General features: G+C 39.2%; 3 protein-coding genes across 3 annotated transcripts; 1 reads left to right on the top strand and 2 right to left on the bottom strand.

The window, feature by feature from the left end:
• Window positions 1–2,861: 2,861 nt before the first annotated feature.
• On the top strand, window positions 2,862–10,124 carry LOC110463246. Its single transcript, XM_021517678.1, has 6 exons — window positions 2,862–3,132; window positions 4,351–4,442; window positions 5,932–6,169; window positions 6,739–6,984; window positions 7,498–7,659; window positions 8,012–10,124. Exons 1-6 carry the CDS (start codon window positions 3,060–3,062, stop codon window positions 8,254–8,256), a joined length of 1,056 nt encoding a protein of 351 aa, XP_021373353.1. The 5' UTR covers window positions 2,862–3,059; the 3' UTR covers window positions 8,257–10,124.
• Window positions 10,125–12,047: 1,923 nt separating this feature from the next.
• Window positions 12,048–13,735, bottom strand: LOC110463247. Its single transcript, XM_021517679.1, has 2 exons — window positions 13,144–13,735; window positions 12,048–12,838 (listed from the first exon to the last, which is right to left on the bottom strand). The coding sequence occupies exons 1-2, from the start codon at window positions 13,325–13,327 to the stop codon at window positions 12,048–12,050; spliced, it is 975 nt and encodes a 324-aa protein (XP_021373354.1). The 5' UTR covers window positions 13,328–13,735.
• Window positions 13,736–14,517: 782 nt separating this feature from the next.
• On the bottom strand, window positions 14,518–18,421 carry LOC110463245. Its single transcript, XM_021517677.1, has 4 exons — window positions 17,829–18,421; window positions 16,981–17,136; window positions 15,354–15,774; window positions 14,518–14,835 (listed from the first exon to the last, which is right to left on the bottom strand). The coding sequence occupies exons 1-4, from the start codon at window positions 18,417–18,419 to the stop codon at window positions 14,534–14,536; spliced, it is 1,470 nt and encodes a 489-aa protein (XP_021373352.1). The 5' UTR covers window positions 18,420–18,421; the 3' UTR covers window positions 14,518–14,533.
• Window positions 18,422–18,811: the final 390 nt, after the last annotated feature.

Raw genomic sequence — 18,811 nt, 5'->3', positions numbered from 1 at the left:
AAGATGGCTGCCTGTCGGCCATGTTGTTTATCCGATCAGTCTCAAAAAATGCCCTGCACAGCTAAGGACCAGGGGGAACTTACTTATAAAATTTGGGAAAGATCCCTCTTGTACTTATTGAGAAATAGCGATAACAAACTTTCAATATCAAAATCTAAGATGGCTGCCTGTCGGCCATGTTGTTTATCCGATCAGTCTCAAAAGTTGCCCGGCACAGCTAAGGACCAAGGGGAACCTACATATAAAATTTAAAAAAAGATCCCTTTAGTACTTCTTGAGAAATAGCGATAACAAACTTTCACTATCAAAATCCAAGATGGCTGCCTATCGGCCATGTTGTTTATCCGATCAGTCTCAAAAGTTGCCCTGCACAGCTTAGGACCAAGGGGAACCTGCATTTTAAATTTGAGAAAGATCCCTCTAATACTTCTTGAGAAATGCCGATAACAAGAATTGTTTACGGACGGACGACGGACGACGAACGACGGACGACGGACAACGGACGACGGACAACGGACGGACGACGGACCACGGACACAGGGTGATTTGAATAGCCCACCATCATCTAAAAACATAATTCAACAACAGAGAAGCGGTCAACGTTATACAACAACAGTGGAGATATCACCGTCAAACAACAACAACAGATGAGAGATCAACGTTGAACAACGACAGAGGAAAGTTCAACGTTAAGCAACAACAGCAGAGGAGAAATCAGCGTTAAAAACACAGAGGGGAAGTCAACGATAAACAACATTAACACCACAGGGGATGTCAATGTAAAACAACACTAGAACAATAACAGAGGAGAGATCAACGTAAAACAACAACAAAAACAAGAACAACAACAACAAAAACAACATGAAAGGTCAACGATAAAACAACTATAGGGGAGATCAACGTAAAACAACAACATCACAGAGGAGAGGTCAACGTAAAATAACAACAGTGGGAAAATCAACGTTAAGCAAGAACAATAGCGGAGAGGTCAACGTTAAACAACAATAAAAACGACAGAGGAAAGGTCAACGTAAAAACAACAACAAAGGAGAGGTCAACGGAAAACAAAAAAAAGGAGAGGTCAACGTAATACAACAACAGAGAAGAAGTCAACATGATACAAAAACAAAGGGAAGGTCAGCATAATACAACAGTAGAGGAAACGTCAACGTAATACAACAACAACAGAGGAGAGGTAAATGTCAAACAACAACAAATGAGATATACGCGTTAAAAATAACAGAGAAGACGTCAATTTAATAAAATAACAACAGAGGAGAGGTCAACGTAGAACAACAAAGGAGAGTTCAGCGTTAAACAAGAGAGGAAACGTCAATATTAAACAACAGAGGAGGAAATGTCACCGTAAAACAACACCAACAACAGACGAGAGGTAAACGTAAAACAACAAAAGAGGAAGGTCAACGTGAAACAATTGCAACAGATGAGAGATCAACGTAAAACAAAAGGGGAGAGGTCAACTTAATACAAAATCAGAGGAAATCAATGTAATGCAACAACAGAGGATAGTTCAACGTAAAACAACAACAACAGATCTAGAGAAGATGTCAACATAAAACAACAACAGAGGAGAGGTCAACGTTATACAATTTTAACACCACAAGGGATGTCAACGCAAAATAACAACAACAACAACAACAGAGGAAATGTCAACGTAAAATAACAACAGAGAAGGGGTCAACATACAACAACAACAACAAATGAAAGGTCAACGTAATACAACACAGAGGAGAGGTCAACGTTATACAACACAGAGGAGAGGTCAACGTTATACAATACTTGGGGAGAGGTCAACGTTATACAATACTTGGGGAGAGGTCAACGTTAAATAACACCAATAGAACGTAAAACAACAACAGAGAAGATGTCAATGTAAAACAACAATAACAGATGAGAAGTCAAGGTAACCACAATTACAGAGGAGATATCAACGTAAAACAACATTAACACCACAGGAGATGTAACGTTAAACAACAACAACACCACAGGAGATGTAACGTAAAACAACATTAACACCACAGGAGATATCAAAGTAAAACAACATTAACACCACAGGAGATGTAACGTAAAACAACAACAACACCACAGGAGATGTAACGTAAAACAATAACAACGACACAGGAGATGTAACGTAAAACAACAACAACACCACAGGAAATGTAACGTAAAACAACAACAACACCACAGGAGATGTAACGTAAAACAATAACAACACCACAGGAGATGTAACGTAAAACAATAACAACAAAGGAAATTTTGTTTTACGTTGATCTCTCCTCTGTAATTGTGGTTACATTGCCTTCTCAACAATTTCAACAACAACAACAACAACAACGTGAACAGATCAACGTGAAACAAGAACTCCGGGGGACCCTTTTATGTTGACTTATCATCTGTTGTTGTTGTATTATGTTTAACGAAACCTTGACTTTGTATTTTGCTTGCCGTTGTATCAAACCAAGCCGTACTTTCGTACTCCATTTATGACGTCACAAATAATCACCTGAAGAGCCCCAATATGGGCGAAAGCGCTAGCCGATTATACTAGTCTTCGTGTTTTGTTTTATATATATATATAATTCATTGATAACGCACTGAATCGCAGCAAATAATTTCCTAGTGCTTCTAGAGTACATATTTTGTTGAAATTAATAACTACATGTAACTCCGTCAATTAACAGAATTATCTGCTATAATTATGTCTACTGTGTAATTGCCTTTTCACAATGTTCAATACTCTAAATAAACATATGTCAACTTATATTTGTGTACGTCAGACAGGTAAAAGAGGCCATATTCATCCGTGTTTTTACTCAGCTAATCACTCAGGTATATCTTTGTGTAACCGACAGGTACATACAGGTTCAGCTGGTCATGTGATCAACGGTATTTAATCACCAAAGAACGGGGCTGTTATACGGTGTATATACCGACATATAGGTAATATAATACGTATACACAAAGGAGTTTTCACACATATATAGTGACCAGAATGACAGGGTGATGGTCAGTGTAATATTGACACTCATGTAGGCAATATGTATCCGCTGTACGTGCTGTGTACCGTACTTCTGGTTTTTAGTGGTGGACACACAGTTACCGGGTTCTCAGGTAAGAAATACACAGGTGATATATCATAAGATAGTTTTATTGTTCATAAAAATGTATGTAGATGTATTGTATTGTACATATACATGTATGTAGATGTACGTGAGTACACATTACCGGATCAGACACCCATCTGATGGGTTACACTATTTCCTAGAGGTAGGATTGGGGAAAATGCACTTTAATACAATCCCAACATAATCTGGGAAGTCGAGATTATCGGGGTGAACTAGAGGAAGGGGGATGTGCTGGGGATAATTTGGTCTGCTACAAGTATACAAAGTACTGGTACAAACATACACACAATATCTTTACGTAGGTATTTATATCTGTTTAATGTTTCGTTATATATTGCTAGTTGGTTTATAGTACATGTACAGTGTATGATAATGCCAACCTATCAGTACTGAAGTATATGTATATAAATACTGTGTATATGATTTATATGTAATCAATAAATAGTATGTATATTTGTGTAAAGCATATACGCGTTTCCCATTAAAAAAACATTCCATATATCTACCGGACAATGATCACATAGTACATTTTAGCACGGACTTAGATAGCAGGCACTCTAATATAATTACGTGATATTAGTATATATATGATAAAGGGGACATGAAGTGCAACCGCTCAGGACTAATAGATGGTGGAATACCTAGACTCACAAACAACAACCCCTCCCACCAACAACAGCTCTGGACTAATAGATGGTGGAATACCTAGACTCACCAGCAACACCCCTCCCACCACCAACAGCTCTGGACTAATAGATGGTGGAATACCTAGACTCACCAACAACACCCCTCCCACCAACAACACAATCTCCCTCACACCAACAACACCCCCTCACACCAACAACAATCACCTCTCCCCCAACAACACATTCCCCCTCACACCAACAGCACCCACTCACACCAACAACAATCCTCTCTCCCCCCAACAACACCCCTCCCACCAACAACACATTCCCCCTCCCCCCAACAACAATCCCCTCTCCCCCCAACAACGCAATCCCCCTCCCCACAACAACACTCCTCCCCCAACATCCCCTCCCCTCAATATGTGAGCGATACAAGCCCAATGGACTTCCTGTTAAATAACAGTTTTAATCAATTAACAAACATCTATTGATAACATTGATGCGGACACCCATATTTATCTTTTCTGTATTCAGTGATGTTTACTACAAAGAAAATAACTCATGCTTATTGTATATAGGTTGTACTGACACGGACGGCCCGGCTGTGGCCTTTAAACATAACGAGACGTGGAATAAAAGCACGGACAACTGTCAGACGTGTATCTGTAACGTGAGTATCCCGGGGTGGGGCTAACATGTAACGTGAGTATCCCGGGGTGGGGCTAATATGTAACGTGAGTATCCCGGGATGGGGCTAATATGTAATGTGAGTATCCTGGGTGGGGATTTTAAGTCATTTTAGTACACTGGGGTGGTATTATATATAACATAAGTATCCCGGGGTCGGGGGTTATATGAATATAATTATTCCAGGGGCAGGGGTAATATGTAATTTTAGGAACCTGGTTATATGAAATGTAAATATCCAGGGAGTGGGGTAGTATGTAATGTAATTAATCCATAGGTAGGGGTTATGTGTAATGCAAGTCTTCCGGGGTTGGGGGGTTTATATGCAAGTATCCCGGGGATCAGGCTTATATGTAATATTAGTATCCCGGGGATCAGGCTTGTATGTAATATAAGTATCCCGGGGATCAGGCTTGTATGTAATATAAGTATCCCGGGGATCAGGCTTGTATGTAATATAAGTATCCCGGGGATCAGGCTTGTATGTTAGTATCCCGGGGATCAGGCTTGTGTGTAATATTAGTATCCCGGGGATCAGGCTTGTATATAATATTAGTATCCCGGGGATCAGGCTTGTATGTAATATAAGTATCCCGGGGATCAGGCTTGTATGTAATATAAGTATCCTGGTGATCAGGCTGGTATGTTATATTAGTATCCCGGGGATCAGGCTTGTATATGATATTAGTATCCCGGGGATCAGGCTTGGATGTAATATTAGTATCCCGGGGATCAGGGTTGTATGTAATATTAGTATCCCGGGGATCAGGCTTATATGTAATAATAGTATCCCGGGGATCAGGCTTGTGTGTAATATTAGTATCCCGGGGATCAGGCTTGTATATAATATTAGTATCCCGGGGATCAGGCTTGTATGTTATATTAGTATCCCGGGGATCAGGCTTGTATGTAATATAAGTATCCCGGGGATCAGGCTTGTATGTTAGTATCCCGGGGATCAGGCTTGTGTGTAATATTAGTATCCCGGGGATCAGGCTTGTATGTAATATTAGTATCCCAGGGATCAGGCTTGTATGTAATATTAGTATCCCGGGGATCAGGCTTGTATGTAATATTAGTCTCCCAGGTGTGGGAATTGTACAAATTTTATACGTTTATAACTATTCACATATTACTTTTCTTGTTCATGCATATGTAATGTGTGATTTTCCTTGAAACAAATAAAATTCCAGTATGATTCAGGAAGCATTGACGACACGTAGCGAGGCGACCCCCCCCCCCCTAACCTAAACAGAATTTCCACAAGATTTTATAATTAAAATTCAAGCCCAGTACAATTCTTTATTTACCTAGAGCCTTCCGGCTCATCGGTTCAAAATAAACTTACATTTTGAACATGTTTGTTAAACAATACAGCTACAAATGTGACATTCTCACTCATGCCAATTAGCATAGTTGTATAATTATCAATTGTTCAAAATTAAAATAAGTAGGCGGTTTCGTTTACACAGGACGGCACCATCACGTGTAGCAGGCTGCGCTGCCCCTCGGCCAGAGAACTGACGTGTGCTGAACCGAAGTTAAAGAATGCCCTGGCCTGTTGCAAAACATGCGATGACCACGGTACCAGGGACAAAGAAAAGAACCTAAAAAAGGTCTGTTTCAAAGACATACGAAAGGACCATAGGAGGAAACACAAGAAGATGAGAGGCCGACGACGTGGTCGGTCCAAACGAGACTTGTATCAAGGTATGTAAAGTATATACGGTTGGCCGGTATTGTGGCGAACCTGAGGAATTAACGTATTCAAGGGGTGAAAAAGGGACGAATATTTTTAAAACCTATATGAAGTTGAAGAGAAATGTATACTCTGTTAAAATATCATTTTAATATATGATTACGATAAGATTAATGTCCTAGAAAAATACAGAAGAATGGACCTACCAGTGATAACATGCGCTAGATGTGTTTTTTGAATACGGGCTCCGAAAGTTCAAACAATTGTTTTAAGCTTCCTACATTTTAGTTTATATAAGTCTAGCCTGTAGAACATTTGGCCAAAGTATAGATGATTTAATCAATTGGCTATTTCTTCTTATCAATTTTATAATTAATAAATGACTTGAGTAAGTTTAGTACTTGAAAAACGTTCAGATATCGATGCGCAAGATTACCAGACGCGCTATTTCTATGTGGCAGTTATACCGGTTGGTCTGCCACATCTGTACTGTATATCTATTGCTTTAACAATTTACAAAGGAACTCATTCATAAAAAAAATCAGAAACGTTATTTTCATTGGATATTTCTTGTTTACAGATGCAATTGCTCATAAACATCGCCATCACCATAGTGATTCGGATGTCGCCGCCATGCCTGCTGTATTGAGAAACCGCCCTGTGTACAATAGGACCCGGATTCCCCGGTTTTTACGTCACATGTGTGTCCCTAAAAGGGCAGATCACCTGGTTTATAGGCACATAGAGGGCAAGGAGCTATTTGTGGCCTTCGACAACGCAAAGAAAGACGAAGTGGAGTTATGGAAATGGCAGATTGGAAAGACTGGTATACTCATGTTCTTTTCAAGTCGTAGCAACAAATTGAAGGGAAATGTATACTTTAAAATGCTCATATTTTAGCGGTAACCTTATTTTTTTCACTGTTTCTATGGCATATATTTTGAGTGCGCAAATTCATCAATGAACTAATATGTGAAAATTTGATGATGCGATAATTTTACAGTATATATTTAAAAGTAATACTTTAATCATTCAAAAGAAACGTTCTCCGAAATATTAATTAAAACTAGATTTCCCCCCACTGGACGTCTCACAGTAAATTATCAGACAATTTGATGTTAAAATTCCAAAACTTTGTTTATGTAAAATGTATAGGTAATGAATCGAATCATTTTGGGGGCGAATTAAAAAAAAAAAAGGATATTTGCCGTTCAGGTTCCGGTTTTTTGTGTATAACACGGCCAGGGCTTCCCATTGCCTACACTACACCAGCACACAGTATTTTACACAGTCATATTTGTGTGTATTCTCAAGCCGCATTTCTGCTTATTTCAAACAGCATGTGAAAGTCTGAGCAATCCGGAGACCCATGATCGCTGTCGAGATGGATCCCAGGACATCCATCTAAACATGTCCACATTCCGCATCTTAATCTACAAAGACACCAAGGTGTTCCGGAAGCAAATGACAAAGAGCATGGTACTTGGGGCAGCCTCTAAAAGTACGTTTGTGTTTCACCGTCAATTGTATAACCAATCGGGAACCGTCGGCAACTTCTTCAAAGGGGCATTGTCATTTACGGAAAATGTCGACGTTTCACGATTGCTGGTATAACGCAAGGCCATACACTAATCTGCATTAAAGATGTATTTCATCAGGAAAAAAAACATCCACTTGCATAAAGTTAGGTAAATGAAAAAGGTAATGTAAAATCTAAACATTGAATTGCTCTCTGTTGGTTAAAATATCCCTATAGCTATATGTCATTGCGTATATCAGTACAAAATGGTTGACGTGGATTCCGTTAGAGTATAATTCTTTATAAATCGTAATGAGTAATGTCTCCTTTTCAGATCAAGTGGACAACTTCAAAAACAAATTATTGAAAACGATGGATTGTGGAGGAAAGAAGCGGAAGTGCATGAAGGAAGGGCTCAGCCCGGAACTGTGCCAGAAAAAGGAGTGCACACACCGTGTCGTCATGATAATGCGAGCCTTCTACAAGGACATCCGGTTATTTTCTGTCAATTTCGATTGTGCAAAATGTAACAGAGCAAATCCTCAAAGAACTCCAATAAATTCTCCAAGTATTCGATGAACATTCGATGATGAACATTTGATGAACATTTGATGAACATTTGATGATGAACATTTGATGAACATTTGACGAACATTTGATAAACATTTGATAAACATTTGATGAACATTTGATGAACATTTGATGATGACCATTTGATGAACATTTGATGAACATTCGATGATGAACATTTGATGAACATTTGATTATGAACATTTGATGATGAACATTTGATGATGAACATTTGATGAACATTTGATGAACATTTGACGGTCTAAAGAAGTGCCATCTATATACCCAAAGTTTCTCAATGTGTGGACAGACAGGGAAATATATTTCTTTATTATGAAATTAAGAATATCAAACATTACAACCTCTTGTTATTTTTTTTGCGTTAAGTTTACAGTGATACAGACAACCAGGGAATCACGTGATATGTCACAGTAAAGTAGCATGTTCCCTTAATGTGATGTTTATAGTGATACAGACGACCGGGGAATCACGTGATATCTCACAGTAAAGTAGCATTTTCCCCTAATGTGATGTTTATAGTGATACAGACGACCGGGGAATCACGTGATATCTCACAGTAAAGTAGCATTTTCCCCTAATGTGATGTTTATAGTGATACAGACGAACAGGGAATCACGTGATATGTCACAGTAAAGTGTAGCATGTTCCCTTGATGTAATGTTTAGTGATACAGACGACCAGGGAATCGCGTGATATGTCACAGTAAAGTGTAGCATGTTCCCTTAATGTGATGTTTATAGTGATACAGACGACCAGGGAATCACGTGATATGTCACAGTAAAGTGTAGCATGTTCCCTTGATGTAATGTTTAGTGATACAGACGACCAGGGAATCGCGGGATATGTCACAGTAAAGTGTAGCATGTTCCCTTGATGTAATTTTTAGTGATACAGACGACCAGGGAATCGCGTGATACGTCACAGTAAAGTGTAGCATGTTCCCTTAATGTAATGTTTATAGTGATACAGACGACCAGGGAATCATGCGATATGTCACAGTAAAGTAGCATGTTCCCTTAATGTAATGTTTATAGTGATACAGACGACCAGGGAATCATGCGATATGTCACAGTAAAGTAGCATGTTCCCTTAATGTGATGTTTATAGTGATACAGACGATCATGGAAGCAGCAACTTAAATCCTTATTGACATCAATTTCAACAATTTGTATTTGCCGTGATATTTGTATAATTTAGACATTTAGATATAAAGTAGAGTATGTTTCATCTCTCGATGGTGTATGGGAACTTTTATGAATTTTTTTGTTTTGTTCAAGGTCATGACTTTGATTTACTCTACGAAAAGGAGTCTTTTCAATACTAACCTTTTTCATGTTTTTCTTTGATGGAATAAAAAAACGACCTTTTGGAATAGAGAAAATAACATAATAACCAATATGTTCATTTATTTGAAAGTCTCTTGGAATCTGAGATTTGAACTCTTATCCTTTGTGAACGTTTTAGCTGTAAGTGAAAGTAAATATTAGCATATATGTGTGTAAAGCGTCATTCAAAAGTGTAAAATGTTATCACTATGACCTAATCACTCCGGATCCTGAGTAATAAAAACCTGTATCTGTTTGATGTATATAAAGTCAAATACAGGAATTTAACAATATTAACTTACTATCATTTTAAATCACCTATTGTTTGCTGTTTTTTGTGATAATGTAAAGGTGATATGTAGAGTATTGGCTAGGTTTATGCATATGATTTTTTGTCTTTTGATGATATTTAATAATCATCAAATGAATGAGATATACATTTTTTTTTTATGTTTTCCTTTTTCAATTGTCTTGATTTGATCAATTAATTTGTTACCATTATTACATTGAAATAAACACCATCCCAGAGTTTTAAGTGTCATTGTTCCCAATAAAGATCTTGTCAAAACAAAAAGGTCCAAGAGGCCTGAAGACTCTCACATGTTTTAACTGGCCCTTCTTTTCATGAACTTCCTAGCACTATGTTGCAGCAAGCTATTGACTAAATGATACAGCTCCGATCTTTTTAGTTCTTCAGTAGTTGGTTTGTTACAAGAAGATTTTATTAGATTCCTCCTTTCCCCCCTTATTGGTCTCCAGAAGTGGGCCGTCCTTTCTCCTTCGCAAATCTGAAACATTATCACTTACAGATACTTCCTACCAAATTTGGTTGTTATTGGCCTTGTGGTTCTTGAGAAGAGGTTTAATTAAAGTTTACAGACAGGTGCAATAGCTAACTTGGCCCTTTGGGCCTGTTGAGCTAAAAACAAGTTACACTGCCTATAATCCTCATCCATGAAAGCTTACATACAATCCTCTAGCATGTTATCTTCCGCACGTTTCACCCATTTTACTGAAGGTTTCAGGATTATGGATGAAAAATTTGTTCGAGGATTGTGGGTAACACCCCAGTATGTTTCAAACATATTACTCACAATCCTCAAACACGTATTCTTACCCACAATCCCCAAAAATGGCACCTTACCCTCATTCTTTGAACAAGTCATTTTTCCAACAACCCTAAAACAGATTACCCGCTGCATTAAAACATGATACTAGTAGTTTACCCATAATCCTCAAACATGATCACCACCAATCCACATACAGTACCATCAAATATTACCCACAATCCTCCAACATGTCATCCATAATCCCAAAACATTTACTGCATACTGGGAAAATTTTGCTGCATGTAAACTTTTGCCTTTTCGCCCTTCCTATTGAGGGCGAATTCGTTGTGACAGTGAATATTAGTATAAAACATACAATATATACTAATTACATGTGAACAGCAAAATTAACACTAGGCGAACATGGATTTTATTGGCAAAGGGCGAATATTTGACTGGGCGAAAGTTTCCTAGTATACATTAGTTTACCAAGAATACTCCATGAATGAGATTCAGTTACTTTTTTTCTTCAAAATAGAAACTGAAAGCCCTTCACTCCAGCACGCTACAGGCCAAACAAAATAACAAGAGTACCCCAGGGCAGAACAATATACGCCCGTCGAATGCCATATATATAGTGTTATATACTTTGTTACATTGAAATAAGATCTGCTTCATTCCAAGAGTGGTTAGCTAACATGCTAAAAAAAATGTAGGAGAAAATCTCTGGAAAAAAAATCAAATACTGAAATCAACAAAGGGCAATAAGTTTTGCAAAAATCGTTGAATCAAAATTCTTTTAAGGGAGGCACAACTTCATATCATGATTATAATGTATACCAAGTTTCAAAGAGATCGGTCGAATAATGTAGGAAGAGATTGCCGGACAAACAAAAGTTTACGCCGAACGGACAGATGACGCCATACCATAATACTCCCGTCAAATTTGACGGGCGTATAAAAATTGATAGTCCTTCACTCCAGCCAGCTAAAAGCCAAACAGTTGGACTGTTAGTTAAAATGTAATGGAAGGGAAGTAACTCTTGTAATAAAAGGATCAACATGATTGCTGTACAGCAATGAGTTGTGAGGTTTTGTTGAAGCCAAGAGTTCAAGGTAAATATAAATTGGATAGAAGCATATGGTTTTAAATCTTCTAATTCAAATTTATTCAAATTCAGAATTTACGGAGGAATAAAAAAAATATTATTATCAAATTCATTGATTTTATTAAGTTCTTTCATAAGGAATATCTCGCTTCCTTAGGCATATATTTTATTTATCTAGAATGTTGCTCAGTCTCAGAAATCAACTGAAACCAGTTGTGAAATTTATGTTACTTGTTAAATAAAGTAAAGTATAACTTTCTGACAATAAATCCAATTATGCCATTCTTATGTATTTGCTAGTACATTCCCTTGTCCATTGACGTTCTGTAGTGCAAGGACAACTGTAGTCCATGACGTTCTGTAGTGCGAGGACAACTGTAATCCATGACGTTCTGTAGTGCGTGGACAACTGCAGTCCATGACGTTCTGTAGTGCGAGGACAACTGTAGTCCATGACGTTGTGTAGTGTGAGGACAACTGTAGTCCATGACGTTGTGTAGTGTGAGGACAACTGTAGTCCATGACGTTCCGTAGTGCGAGGACAACTGTAGTCCATGACGTTCTGTAGTGCGAGGACAACTGTAGTCCATGACGTTCTGTAGTGCGCGGACAACTGTAGTCCATGACGTTCTGTAGTGTGAGGACAACTGTAGTCCATGACGTTGTGTAGTGTCAGGACAACTGTAGTCCATGACGTTCCGTAGTGAAGGACAACTGTATTCCATGACGTTCTGTAGTGCGAGGACAACTGTAGTCCATGACGTTCTGTAGTGAGAGGACAACTGTAGTCCATGATGTTCTGTAGTGCGTGGACAACTGCAGTCCATGACGTTCTGTAGTGTGAGGACAACTGTAGTCCATAACGTTCTGTAGTGCGAGAACAACTGTAGTCCATGACGTTCTGTAGTGCGAGGACAACTGTAGTCCATGACGTTCCGTAGTGAAGGACAACTGTATTCCATGACGTTCTGTAGTGCGAGGACAACTGTAGTCCATGACGTTCTGTAGTGCGAGGACAACTGCAGTCCATGACGTTCTGTAGTGTGAGGACAACTGTAGTCCATGACGTTCCGTAGTGCGAGGACAACTGTAGTCCATGACGTTCTTTTGTGTGAGGACAACTGTAGTCCATGACGTTCTGTAGTGCGAGAACAACTGTAGTCCATGACGTTCTGTAGTGCGAGGACAACTGCAGTCCATGACATTCTAGTGCGAGGACAACTGTAGTCCATGACATTCTGTAGTGCGAGGACAACCCTTGTACATAAAATTCTGTAGAGCAAAGACAACCCTTGTCCATGATGTTCTATAGTGCAAGCAGCTCCAGTCTATGACATTGTGTAGTTAACGAAAATGCACCTTTAGTCCATAAAATTCTGTAGTATAGGACAACTGTAGTCCATGACGTTCTGTAGTGCGAGGACAACTGTAGTCCATGACGTTCTGTAGTGCGAGGACAACTGTAGTCCATGACGTTCTGTAGTGTGAGGACAACTGTAGTCCATGACGTTTTGTAGTGCGTGGACAACTGTAGTCCACGACGTTCTGTAGTGCAAGCAGCTCCAGTCCATGACATTGTGAAGTTCACGAAAATGCACCCTTAGTCCATAATATTCCGCAGTGCAAGGCTTGTCCATGAAGTCCTGTAGTACGAGGACAACCCTCGTCCGTGACGTTCTGTAGTGCGAGGATAACCCTTGTCCATGACATTCTGTAGTGCGTGGTTAACCCTCATTCTGTAGTGCGATGATAACACTTGTCCATGACATTCTGTAGTGCGAGGACAACCCTCGTCCATGACGTTCTGTAGTGCGAGGATAACCCTTGTCCATGACAATCTGTAGTGCGAGGACAACCCTCGTCCGTGACGTTCTGTAGTACAAGGATAACCCTTGTCCATGACATTCTGTAGTGCGTGGTTAACCCTCATTCTGTAGTGCGATGATAACACTTGTCCATGACATTCTGTAGTGCGAGGACAACCCTCGTCCGCGACATTCTGTAGCGCAAGGACAACCCTCGTCCGTGACGTTCTGTAGTGCGAGGACAACCCTCGTCCATGACGTTCTGTAGTGCGAGGATAACCCTTGTCCATGACAATCTGTAGTGCGAGGCCAACCCTCGTCCGTGACGTTCTGTAGTGCGAGGATAACCCTTGTCCATGACAATCTGTAGTGCGAGGCCAACCCTCGTCCGTGACGTTCTGTAGTGCGAGGACAACCCTCGGCCGTGACATTCTGAAGTGCAAGGACAACCCTCGTCCGGGACGTTCTGTAGTGCGAGGACAACCCTCGTCCGTGACGTTCTGTAGTGAGAGGATAACCCTTGTCCATGACATTCTGTAGTGCATGGTTAACCCTCGTTCTGTAGTGCGAGGATAACACTTGTCCATGTCATTCTGTAGTGCGAGGACAACCCTCGTCCGTGACGTTCTGTAGTGCGAGGATAACCCTTCTCCATGACATTCTGTAGTGCGAGGACAACCCTCGTCCGTTACGTTCTGTAGTGCGAGGATAACCCTTGTCCATGACAATCTGTAGTGCGAGGACAACCCTCGTCCGTGACGTTCTGTAGTACAAGGATAACCCTTGTCCATGACATTCTGTAGTGCGTGGTTACCCCTCGTTCTGTAGTGCGAGGATAACACTTGTCCATGTCATTCTGTAGTGCGAGGAAAACCCTCGTCCGTGACGTTCTGTAGTGCGAGGACATCCCTCGTCCGTGACATTCTGAAGTGCAAGGACAACCCTCGTCCGTGATGTTCTGTAGTGCAAGGACAGCTCTAGTCCATGACGTTCTGAAGTGTGAAGTACTGGACCACCAGGGGGAAGTAGACAAGTTCATTATCACTGTATTCCTGTTGTATCACACTGAAGTCCTTTTGTTGTGTAAGACACCGTGACGTACATTCTACCAACTGTTTCGCCCTCTGTTGACCAAATACCCCCACCAGGTGGCAGTAGAGGGCACCTCCTGCTGCTGAAGGTGTTAACTGAGTGTCCAGGATGGCAGAGAATAATGTCTTAGCAATAAACACAGCCACAGTCCTTTTCCCTGATGGAGGTAGCTTGTCCACCCTGGAATCTAAAACAAAAAATGATCATGGTATGGAATCCTTGAGATTTGTTGTTCTAGCCATCAACTTATTGCATTCTAAATGATTTGGTGATGCCAAAAAAAAGGATAAAACTCATACCAATATATATCCTCATTGGTTGAACCACAGTCACAAGAAGATCGGTGATTTGGGATATTCCCCCAGCCATTTTTTTTCATAAATATGTATATACATATACTGCTTCGAAGCAGATATATATATACATATATAAATATTTTGATAGGGGATGCCAGGGTTGGGGAGCCCTGGAGTGTTATTTGTTTTGAGAACAGCAGGTTAATATATCACTTCATGATGTTATTTTAATTGTAATGTCACTATGCTCTCTGCCAAATGTAGAACTTTACTCTGAACAATTTGCTTATGTACATGTTCCATTTGTTTCAATATTAAAACATTATTTAACATCTAATATAAAACATTTAAGGACTTCTATATATATCAATCTAAATGTATTCTGTTCATGGAACTTAGGTGAACGTACCTCCCTCCTTCGAAGCAAGTTTTGACACAAGGTAAGTTTTTTCATTCACATTCCTCCCAACTCCCTGGAAATTGCCGTCTGATATTGCCCGCTGCCCAATTTTCTGTCCAGAACTTTTAGCTTTAACTACGTTGTCACAGGAAGTGGATCTCCTTGGAAGTTGCTTCCCTTTGATGTAAGTCTTCCAACAGTTTGGTTGCATTCCTAATGATTTTCTCTTGCCTTGTTGATCACAGGAATCAACAGCTTCATGGGGAATCACCATTTCTGCTGACATGGAAAGCGTGTTGTGAAACACCTCATCGTCATTGTCTTCAGGGACATCGTTCACTATCATCGTCCTCATGTCCTCTGCTGTTGTACTTTTAGAATCACTGGATTTCTCCCCAGCATCAGCTTTATCAGCTAACTTTATTCCAATCTGAAAAATTTAAAACCATAACAAACAAATGAAAATATTTGTGAGAAATTGATGTTTAAGGAGAAATAATTCAACATACCTGGTAGATCAATCAGTGCAATAAAACATCATGGAATGCATTTATAAAACCAAGGGGAACAAATTGTAAGACAATTGTGATTACACTCACTCCACTGATGTAGGGGCAGTCAGTCAGATAATGGTGGTTATCTAACTCATCCAAGCTTCTATGGTAAATAACCTTTCTATGAAGTTTGAAGTTAATCAGTTGAAAATTACTCAAGATATCGAGCAGACGCCTTGCATGCCCACCCACCCACCAATTCACGTGATAACGCACATGTTATACGTCCCGTTTTTTCAACGGGTGTATAAAAATCCTTGTAAGCAAAAAAAAGTTCAGGTTAGTGGTAAACACGTGCAACATGATGGATAATAATGTTTATTGTTATCTAAATTAGCATACCATATTTATCCAGCAATAAGCGCATGCTAGGTAATAAGCTCGCATATATATATTACAGTTACATGTAGTAAGAAATGCCAATAAAGTTTTTTCTTTGTCCTGTACTTATAAGCCCATCCCCTACTTTCAGTCAGAGATTATGTGTTGTCCTGTAATAAGCCCCTCCCCTACTTTCAGTCAGAGATTATGTGTTGTCCTGTAATAAGTCCATCCCCCTACTTTTAGTCAGAAATTATGTGTTGGCCCCCTTGTGCTGGTAATGTGGCCCAATATTATACATGTAAATACTATTTTATGCAAAAATAAATGTTATTTTCATCAATGGATTCAAGCAAACAGAATGTTAATATGATACTATGAAGGTTTCATTTCAATCAGTAAATGGTACTGTGGTGAATATCAGTAGAGTTATCTCCCCTGGACTGTTGACCACACCAACAGAAGATCTCGTGGAGCTACACGATAACATCGCTGTGACGTCTTTGCATGGTCTTGTTATAATTACATCCTGATTTCTAGCTGAACACGCGTGAGTGATTTTCCTCCTCATTCTGACTGGTTTTACTGGACCTAAGAGCTGGTATCTAACTCTATATAACAGATGGTATGTTACAGCCTGCACATTTCTCTACAGTAATTGTAGTTGCAAGTGGTTATTTCCGCAGATAAAGATATTTTTTCCCCTTTAAAATCGGATTCAACCATTTATGCAAGAAAATTGAATTCAAATGGTAACCTGCCTTTGAGCCTCTCTTGTTTGCTTGTTCAAGGTCAGCTGACTGTGTTGACCTCTGGCGGCTGACAATACTACAGATTCTGGGGGCAGCATATGACAGGTGTCGAAACTTAGGATTTTTCACAGCATATGTTTTACCAGAGAGTTGGCTGGGATCAATCTAAAAAATATTGTCTCCAATTACTTACAATATAAGTGTGTTTCGGTAACAATTTGATGCTCAAAAACTTGGAAAGTGTACAACAAATGCTCCAATCAAGTTTATCAAATAACCACATTTTATTGAATATATTTATAGCATACAGACAAGATAATTATATTGTTATGGCAAACATGATAATTTTTCCCCTCGTAGTTGATGACATTTCCACCCTCTGATTTTATGATTTTATAAACAAGAATTTTTGGCTGTTTACTGGTAGTGCTGAAGAAGTTGGTGGGATCAATGTTTTAACGTATTTCACCCTCTGTGACTTTGTTTATCAGTCAAGGTTATTCCTAAATTTGCAGTACATGTACTACATTTCAGCAAGCTACTAGCAATAAATCACAATTCTAGGCCCTTTTGTTCTTTAGCAAAAGACATTTGATTGTTTTAGGGGATGTGACCCCTGTGACCTTGAATAAGTGAAGGTAATTAGGTAATTTCTTACCTAATACCTATCATGTTAAATAATATTGGGTGATTTCAATATAGTTTTGAGCTACAATTTTAGAGGGATCTGGTTTTTGTGGTAAAAACAAATTATGTAACAAAAGAGAAAAGTAAAAAGCCCACAGAAAACAATTTTATAAGAAAAGTTTCATATGCATTAATTATAAAGACAATGACAATTGTCAAAGTAGCCTTACATTTTCTTTATCGTTAGACACTTTTTTTCTCCTAGTGTTATCCTCCTTTAATGTCTGCAGAGCCCTCTCTCTTGATTTCTGCTTACTTATGTTATCGGATTGCTTCTCCTCCATCTTATTGACCGACATTTTCCTGAGAGCCAGATGAGTGTTGTTTCTCGCCATGGGTATTTTCTTTACTGGACGAGGGACTACTTTAACACTGCCGCCTTTAGACCAGACTTTTTTGTCCTTTACTGGTGCTACATCGGAACCATTTACATATACTAGTTTACATTCTGAAGATTTCCCTCCAGAAACTTCTGGAATAATTCTATCTTTAGACGATGAAACTTTATCAATTTCTTCGTTTGATTTCTTACTGTCCTGTTTCTGCTCTGATGCATCTTTGTGAGGGTTAAGTGATTGGCTGCTTCCATCTTCAGGTGAAATAATTGACAATAGTTTCTCTGCAGTAGAACTCCGTGTGTGACCTTCACCTTGCTCATAACGTAACGTGTAGGACCGCAGCTGAGGCATAGACAGAATTTCATTGGCTGATGGCCTGATGTCTGGATCTTTGTTCAGTAATCTGTGGATCAGGTGCTCCATAGTAGATCCAAAGTATCTAAAAAATATTAATATATCTACATTAAATTGTTGTTTGACAAGAATTAGGACCTTGAACTTGCCAAACTCTACCTATTTAGGAGGGATTGACTCTCGATTTTGGACCCTTAAATTTTCAACCGGTGAGTTTGCTAAACTATTCCTATAAGGTCTTACGATTTCACCTGAAAGAACAGCTCAAACAATGCCATTAGAAAGTGTAATTTTTTCCCTAGGGTGTACATACACACATTGTAATTTTGCATTTAATTTTGTATATGCGATATCTCCCCCATGGATATTTCAAAGAGTTGGCAGGTATGAGTCTTTCGAATTTCAGATCTCAAATCTTTGTCTATGTTTTCAGTCTGAATAACATGTAAAGTTGAAATCTA

This window comes from Mizuhopecten yessoensis, unplaced genomic scaffold, assembly GCF_002113885.1.
Source record: "Mizuhopecten yessoensis strain PY_sf001 unplaced genomic scaffold, ASM211388v2 scaffold10881, whole genome shotgun sequence".
In the NCBI taxonomy this organism is placed as follows: domain Eukaryota; kingdom Metazoa; phylum Mollusca; class Bivalvia; order Pectinida; family Pectinidae; genus Mizuhopecten; species Mizuhopecten yessoensis.
This window is presented reverse-complemented; position numbering and strand designations above follow the sequence as displayed.

Coding starts and splice junctions, on each gene's coding strand:
- LOC110463246 (XM_021517678.1), top strand. CDS start 3,060: ATGTATCCGCTGTACGTGCTGTGTACCGTACTTCTGGTTTTTAGTGGT. Junction 3,133..4,350: donor CACAGTTACCGGGTTCTCAG/GTAAGAAATACA, acceptor TATTGTATATAG/GTTGTACTGACACGGACGGC. Junction 6,985..7,497: donor ATGGCAGATTGGAAAGACTG/GTATACTCATGT, acceptor TATTTCAAACAG/CATGTGAAAGTCTGAGCAAT.
- LOC110463247 (XM_021517679.1), bottom strand. CDS start 13,327: ATGTCATGGACTGGAGCTGCTTGCACTACAGAACGTCGTGGACTACAG. Junction 12,839..13,143: donor CAGAACGTCATGGACTACAG/TTGTCCTATACT, acceptor CATGGACTACAG/TTGTCCTCGCACTACGGAAC.
- LOC110463245 (XM_021517677.1), bottom strand. CDS start 18,419: ATGGAGCACCTGATCCACAGATTACTGAACAAAGATCCAGACATCAGG. Junction 15,775..16,980: donor CAAACAAGAGAGGCTCAAAG/GCAGGTTACCAT, acceptor TAAATTTTTCAG/ATTGGAATAAAGTTAGCTGA. Junction 14,836..15,353: donor ACTTGCTTCGAAGGAGGGAG/GTACGTTCACCT, acceptor TTTTTGTTTTAG/ATTCCAGGGTGGACAAGCTA.